General features: G+C 53.8%; 1 protein-coding gene across 6 annotated transcripts in view; it reads left to right on the top strand.

The window, feature by feature from the left end:
- The first annotated feature begins 1,260 nt into the window (after positions 1-1,260).
- Positions 1,261-7,987, top strand: part of LOC138743161 (protocadherin-1-like) — a 431,442-nt gene continuing 424,715 nt past the window's right edge. For 4 of the 6 annotated variants that reach the window (XR_011344676.1, XM_069898070.1, XM_069898068.1 and 1 more), the window contains exons 1-2: positions 1,261-1,554; positions 2,984-5,971. Coding sequence is in view for 4 of the 6 variants with exons in the window: in XM_069898070.1 (XP_069754171.1) it covers positions 1,432-1,554; positions 2,984-5,971 (3,111 nt within the window). In the remaining 2 variants the exon portion in view is untranslated. Of the gene's footprint in view, positions 1,555-2,479; positions 2,821-2,983; positions 5,972-7,987 lie in introns of those variants that run through there. The other 2 variants (XM_069898069.1, XR_011344677.1) reach the window with 2 other exon arrangements.

The raw sequence follows: 7,987 nt of genomic DNA, 5'->3' as shown, positions 1-7,987 counted from the left end.
TATTACCCTGAGTGCACACAAGAGGAAGGAAAAAGTGCTATCTATGTGTATGTGGCACTCCTGTAAGAAACACAAGTTAATTTGTTTCTAGTTCATTTATGAATGGGAGGATATAATGTTCATAACGTGTGACCAACTTTCACTCCATCTGATCTGCCATTGCAGAGGAGATCAGCCTGGGAGGAGAAACATGTTGATGGAAATGATAAAAATAATACTTATCAAACTGATGAAACCAAAATTGCTTTGAACACATTGAAGAAGAAAATATTAAAGAACTTTCTGCAGATATCTCTTCTTGTTATTCTTTCGAAACTCTTTGATTCGTTATCTTATTCAATCACTGGGCCCATCCATCGAAACACGGAAATGCGCCCTTCGGCCCTACTCGCCCCTGCCCTCATCTCACCGACCTGCACCCCCGCCCCAGCCCTTCTCCAAAAGAAAGATTGGTGCCCGCACTCCCCAGTTCGGGGACTCGAGTGGCGGCGTGAATGACTGTAGATGGCGTCCTCTCTCGTGGAAACGGGGCTCCTTTCAGCCACAGCAACAAGTGTGACTGCGCTCTCCGTGAGCAGCTCTTGGGAAGGCGAGGGCTCCCTGCTACAGAGACCTCCCTCCCTCCCTCTGAAGAAGAAGCCAGCAAGGTGTTCAGCGAGGAACCTCTCCCCCACCCTCCCTTGACTCAATATATTGGTAGAAGCCCCCCCTTGACAATATATTGGTAGAAACCCCCCCACCCCCCCCCCCCCTTGACTCAATATATTGGTAGAAACCCCCCCCCCCTTGACTCAATATATTGGTAGAAGCTCCCCCCACCACCCCCTTGACTCAATATATTGGTAGAAGCCCCCCCACCCCCCTTGACTCAATATATTGGTAGAAGCCCCCCACCCCCCCTTGACTCAATAGATTGGTAGAAGCCCCCCCCCCCCCCAACTCTCATTCCCATCCACCGCGAGAAGGAGTCGTTCTGGCCAACGAAGTGGATTTTATTTTCTGGACAAAAACAATGCGCAAACTGCGGGAAGAAGCGATTTCTCAGCGCGGAGCCTCGGAGAGCAGTGGAATGCGGTAAAACGAGCTTCAAGCTCCTGTCATCACGTGTTGCTGGCTCCCGATCCGTGTTAGTTTTTTTAAAAACTTATTAGCCTAATTTTATTTCATTTCAATCCGGATCACTGGCGTGTGTTTCATCTGCATGCCATTCTTTGCGGGGGGGGGACCTGCTGGTTTTCATCTGCCTTTGACCGGTGAGTTTGTTGGTGGGGAGGCGAATGTGGACATTGACTGGACTGAATCCCTCCAAACCGGCACAGCCCTCACCCCCATTCCACGGGGGCTCAGTGAGTGGAGGCTGGTGACGCGCAGGGCGGGGAGAGAGAAAAAAAACCTGCGAGACTGATTCGGTTTCATTGGGGAGGAGAGTGAATGCGAGGGAGGGAGAGAGAGAGTGGAAGAGAGAGAGAGAGAGAGAGAAAACGGACAGCGCCGAGCACTGAGGGAGAGAGAAAACACACCAGCAAACTCCCAAACCCAATCCTGATCGCCGAGGTAAGGAACATTTACCATTGATGAACCTTCCTTTTTAAATCTGGGGGGTTTTATTGGGGGTGGGATATCAATTTTAGAATCAGTGGCATTTAAAAAAAAATAAGAGGGGCACCTGTATCTCATTGGCAAGATTGCATTTAAATTGGATGTCTTGTGAAATCCAGAGTGTTTAATATTGGGAGACCGGACTTGGTGTAAAACAGTCTGGTTGGAAAACCTCCGTCATGTTCAGGGGGAAGTCCTGAATAAGGATCGGATCGGGACACGGATCTTTTTAAATAATGATGCGTGCTCAGTTCCATCCGTGAATGCCCGTCTTAAGTTTAACGGGGTATTTTGTATTAGCAATTGAATCCAGTGTGTCTTGTCCACTTCCTCGTTCTCGTCGCTGCAATGTTTCATTTCTCTGCTGTTACTGGGTCTTCACGCCGGGTCCACGTCTATGCGCGTTCTCCCTCCCACCCTCCTCTCCTCTCTCTCCCTCCCTCCTCTCCTCTCTCTCCCTCCCTCCTCTCCTCTCTCTCCCTCCCTCCTCTCCTCTCTCTCCCTCCCTCCTCTCCTCTCTCTCTCTCCCTCCCTCCTCTCCTCTCTCTCCCCTCCCTCCCTCTCTCCTCCCTCCCTCCCTCTCTCCTCCCCCCCTCCCTCTCTCCTCCCCCCTCCCTCTCTCCTCCCCCCCTCCCTCTCTCCTCCCCCCTCCCTCTCTCCTCCCCCCCTCCCTCTCTCCTCCCCCCCTCCCTCTCCTCCCCCCTCCCTCTCTCCTCCCCCCCTCCCTCTCTCCTCCCCCCCTCCCTCTCTCCTCCCCCCCTCCCTCTCTCCTCCCCCCCTCCCTCTCTCCTCCCCCCCTCCCTCTCTCCTCCCCCCCTCCCTCTCTCCTCCCCCCCTCCCTCTCTCCTCCCCCCCCTCCCATCCTGGGAAGTGTTAATCCCTCGCTGCCCGCCCTGAAATCGGAAGCCCTGGGGTTCTGCTCTCCCACCCCCCACTCCCGGTAGTCTGCAGGCACACTCTGTGTCAGACCCACACCACCGTCTCCGGCAGCCTTTCTGCAAATGGGATTTTGGTTCTCTTCCTCTCAGCCAGGTCTGAACCTTGTGCAGAACGGACAGCCTCTTCTTCCCTGTCTCAGCCACGTTATAGCGAAGCACTCACTGCTACTGGGGTGTTTTTTGGCATTCAGTATTGCCTTCTGATCCGCATGGAACTCGGATCCTCTCTCTCTCCGTGTTGAAATAAGTTGCATTGCAGGATTGACGTGAGCGACAGAATCAGGTTCGAACTCTGCCTTTGTGGATGTAATAAAAGGCTGTACTGGATATTTTCATGGACATTTTGGGGGTTTGGTTATTTATTGTTTTTTTCTTTTTGTTTACATCGCTCTCCTCCCTCTCTCCCACCCTTCTCCCTTTCCTCCTCTCCCTCTCTCACCCTGAAGCCCCCTCCGCAGTTGGCCCCGCACTTGTTGAAGCCGATGGCCCGCTCCTCCAGCGGTTGGGTGCTCCTGCTCCTGCTTCCCGGCTGCCTGGCGCAGAGCTCGGTGAGTTTCACGCTGCCAGAGGAGCAACCGCCGAACACGCTGATCGGTAACCCGGGCGAAAGCTTGGGGCTGGAGCGCAAGAACCGGCTGTTCAAACTGGAGCTGGGGCAACCTTACCTCCGGGTGGACGAGACGGGGGGGGGCTTGTACACCACCGAGACCCCCATCGACCGGGAGCAGATGCTGTGCGAGAGCCCCGCCGAGTGCCCGCTGGAGTTCGAGATCTCGGTCACCGACACCCTGTACAATTCGGCCACGATGCTGGTGGAAGGCAAGATCTTGGTGCAGGACATCAACGACAACACGCCCACCTTCAACTCCCCGGTCATCTCCATCTCCATCCCGGAGCACACCCCCCCGGGGACCCTGGTGAACATCCCCACGGCCAGCGACCGCGACGCCGGCACCAACGGAGTGGCCGGTTACGAACTGCTGGGCAACGAGGGCCAAGGACTTTTCAGTCTGCAGGTCGCCGAGGAGCACGGCGAGAGGTTGCCCCAACTGATCGTCACCGGGTCGCTGGACCGGGAGCAACGGGACACCTACGACCTGACGGTGCGGGTGGTCGATGGGGGGCAACCGGCCCGGAGCAGTACGTCTGTGTTGCGGGTCACCGTGCTGGACATCAACGATAACGCGCCCCGCTTCGAGAGGTTCTCGTACCAGGGCTCGGTGGAGGAGAACAGCCCGGCGGGCACTTCCATCCTCCAGGTGAGAGCCACCGACCTCGACTTGAGGGACAACTCCCGCATCGAGTACAGCTTCGCCCAGGCGGCCGAGAGCGCCCGCCGCTTGCTCCGCTTGGACAAGAACAGTGGCTGGATCACGGTGCAGGGGCGGGTGGACCGCGAGCAGTTCAGCCAGTTCAAGTTCTACGTGCACGCCCGCGACAAGGGTCCCATTCCCAAGCAGGACAGGGCGTCGGTGACGATCACGGTGCGAGACACCAACGACAACGCCCCGGCCATCGAGATCCGCAGCATCGGGCTGGTCACTCACCGCGACGGCGTGGCCAGCATCGTCGAAGACGCCGCGGTCGATTCCCCCGTGGCCCTGGTCCAAGTGTCCGACCGCGACGAGGGGGAGAACGCGGCCGTGACCTGCATCGTGGCCGGGGACGTGCCCTTTCAGCTGAAGCAGGCCAGCGAGTCCAGCAGCGAGACCAGGAAGAAGTTCTTCCTGCAGACCACCACGGCTCTGGACTACGAGAAGACGCGCGAGTACCTGATCGAGATCGTGGCGGTGGATGCGGGCAACCCTCCCCTCTCCAGCACCAACACGCTGAAGGTGAAGGTGCTGGACGTCAACGATAACGCCCCGATCTTCGCCCAGAACCGCATGCAGGTGGGCGTCCTGGAGAACAACCGGCCCCCCACCTCGCTCTTACGCGTGGAAGCCACGGACGCCGACAGCGGCAGCAACGCCCAGCTCACCTACTCCCTGGACCCCGACCCCAGCATCCAGGGTCTCTTCCAGATTAACCCCGACACCGGGGAGGTCAGGGTGGTCTCGGCGTTGAACCGCGAACACCGGGAACGCTACGAGTTCAGGGTGGCGGCGGCCGACCATGGGACCCCCACCATGAAAGGGACGGCCACCGTGGTGGTCAATGTGCTGGACGAGAACGACAACGACCCCCGGTTCATGCTCAACGCTTACAATTTCTCGGTGAGGGAGAATCTGCCACCCTCCAGCCCGGTGGGCATGGTGACGGTGTCGGACGTGGACAAGGATTCCAATGCCCGGATCACTCTGTTCGTGGAGCCGGACAGGGGCGAGTTTGAGATCCAGAACGGGACGGGCACCATCCTCTCTCGGATCTCCTTCGACAGAGAACGCCAGAGCACCTACACCTTCCAGCTCAAGGCCGTGGACGGGGGCTCTCCCCCCAGGTCCGCTTATGTCAGCGTCACCATCAATGTCTTGGACGAGAACGACAACACTCCCTTCATCACCCAACCCTCCAACTCGTCCTTCCAGCACCTTAACCCCTTCACCGGCATCGGGACTCTGGTGGAACGCGTCAAGGCCGAGGACATGGACATTGGCACCAACGCCAACCTGACCTATAGCATCGTCGGAGGGAACCCTTTCGGCCTGTTCCACATCTCCCCCGCTGGGAGCGTGACCCTGGAGAAGGAGCTCCTGCGCAGGTCCTACGGGCTGCACCGGCTGGTGGTGCAGGTGAAGGACGGAGGGAGCCCTGCCCGCTTGGCCACCGCACTGGTCCACCTGTACGTCAATGACACCCTGGCCAATGTGAGCCTGGTGGAAGCCCTGGTGGGCCACAGCCTCAACACACCCCTGGACGTGGACATCGCCGGCGACCCCGAGTACGAGAAGAACAAGCAGCGGAGCAACGTCCTGTTCGGGGTGATCGCCGGGATTATCGCGGTGGTCCTGGTGATCATGATCGTGGTCCTGATTCGCTACTGCCGCCAGAAGGAAGCCAAGAGTGGGTACCAGGCCGGCAAAAAGGAGACCAAAGATCTCTATACCCCCAAGCAGACCACCAAAACCAACAAGCACAAGGTCAAGAAGAGCAAGCCCCCCCAACCCAAACCCCTGGAAGCCGACGAGAGCGGCGCACAGAGGGGATTACAATTCCACCTCATCAACGAGTCCAGCAGCGACAGCCCGCGGATTCACCTGCCGCTGAACTGCAACCCGGGCAGCCCTGACCTCGGAAGGCACTACAGGTCCAACTCCCCCCTCCCGTCCATCCAACTCCACCCACAGTCGCCATCGGCAGGGAAGAAGCACCAGGTCGTTCAAGATTTGCCGGCGGCGAACACCTTCGTGGGCACTGGGGACAGCAATTCCACGGGCTCCGACCAATACTCTGATTACAGCTACAAGACCAACCCTCCGAAGTACAAGCAGCAGGTAGGCAGCCCACCCACCCACCCACCCACCCAACGAACGCTGGCGAAATCTGAGGGCCAATTTTGACACGTTTGCAGTACTTGACTCTTAAAATGCCAGGCAGCACTTGAAGTGATGCCGCAATAGAACCGGAGTGTGTTTTAATTGCATGTCAAGTCCTGATTTGCTTGGTGCAATATTAACGTCCTCCCAAGCAGGGGGCCCTCTTAAAGCCGGCGGCTTTGAAGGTTTGCTCCACGCCCCTGCTTGAAAGCCTCGTATCCTTTCTGGAAATGCACCCGTGCCCGATGTCTGTTCCCCAAAGACTTCGTTGTTGTTGGAAGTGCTGCTCATGGTCAGATAGTTCCAAGGGCACGTGATTGAACCACTTCAGACTTTCCTCCTCCTCTTTGCTGTGGCTTTTGCTCATTCAGATAGTTGTGTCTGTGGTTTTGTGCCTTTTTTAAACCTCTCACCCTTGCAGAACCGGTTTCTATTTCAATGAGTCTTTGTTTGGAAAATGTTGAAATGTGTCTTTAAATCTAAAATTAAGCTGGATTGTGCTTGCCATCAACTTTCTTTTTTGCATTGGTGGCTGGGAGGAGGAGGTTGAAAGGAAACTTTTAAAAAAAAAAGAGAGAATTTGTTCCCATGGCGAAGAGTTGGTCACTTTTCAGATGCGATTTAAAAAGCTGGCTTATTCACGATGATGTCTTACTTCAGAGCAAAGGATAATATTTTGTTCCTGCATTGTTTATTTTGAAATTTCACTCCTCCTCTCCTGGTGCTGGTAACATTCTTGCAGCTTTGTCATTTATCACATAATATAGCCACTCTCACATACTAAATTATACATTCATTAGTATGTAACCCTTTCCGCATTAAATGTATAATGTAGTGCCTGAAGTTGGAACCTTGCCTGCACCAATCAGAATGGAGAGTTGCTAGTGTTGTTTGGTACATATTAAGTGCCTGTAATGTCAGCACTGATGCATTAGCTGGGTTTATTGAATGCTGGTCAATTATCTGTGGAGAAATCTCTCTCTCTTTCTCTCACACAAACACAGTTTTCTTTCTGTTTCTCATCCCATGCACTTTAACTCTCTTTCCCTCTCTTCCCCTTCCCCTCTTTCCCCCACTTTTTTTCTCTCACTCCCTCTTTCTCTCTCTCACTCCCTCTCACTTTATTTCCCTCTCTCTCTCACACAACTTTTTTTTATCTCTTGACTGTTCTAATTCTGCCTTCTATATCTTACTCTCTCATCGCTTCCCTGTCTCTCTCGTTCTCAGCTTTAAACCGTTCATTGCTTTTTCTATCATTGCAGTTGAATTTCATTGTCTCCATCAACTGTGTGTGTTTATATATAAAAAAAAATTAAAAAAAATACTTGTGACCCAGAGAATGAAGGGCAGCAATTGATATTGTGCTGGAATTGTATAAGAAATTGTGTTGAAACAGCAGTGAAGGGAAAGTTTGTATCGATAGGGAACAAAACCAGAAAATAATGCAAACACGTAGCACGTCAGGCAGCGTCGGCAGAGAGAAACAACTTTTCACGTTGAAGACCCGTCATCAGTGCTAAATCAAAGTAAGGGGTCAGTTTTGGGTAATGAAAGGACGGAAGAGGAATGGATAAGACACAGGGAGTATCTTAGGTCAGAGATACCCGCTTCTTCATACCCAACCTTCTCCCACCAGCTTCTCCATCTAAAACTAACGTTTTCTCTCTTTCCCAGTCCTAATGATGAGTCCTGGACTTGAAAGATTTACTCTCGTTTCTCTTTTCACAGAGGTGCTTGACCCGCTGAATTTCCAAATTGCAATATTTTTATTGAAGATTTCTAGCATTTATCATTTTAAAAGAAAAAGATCTCTTGTATTTGTATCAACACTTTTCATGACCCCAGAATGCTTACAGAAGCATTAAAGAAGTTCAATCACCATGGAAACACAGCGGTTAATTTGCACTCAAGGTCCCACAAACATCAGTCAAGTAACAACTTATTGAGCTAAACATTGACCAGGTCAACAGGGCA

The sequence above is a fragment of the Narcine bancroftii genome, chromosome 9, assembly GCF_036971445.1.
Source record: "Narcine bancroftii isolate sNarBan1 chromosome 9, sNarBan1.hap1, whole genome shotgun sequence".
Classification (NCBI taxonomy): Eukaryota; Metazoa; Chordata; class Chondrichthyes; order Torpediniformes; family Narcinidae; genus Narcine; species Narcine bancroftii.
The sequence above is the reverse complement of the archived record's forward strand: the minus strand, read 5'-3'. Positions and strand labels throughout refer to the sequence as shown.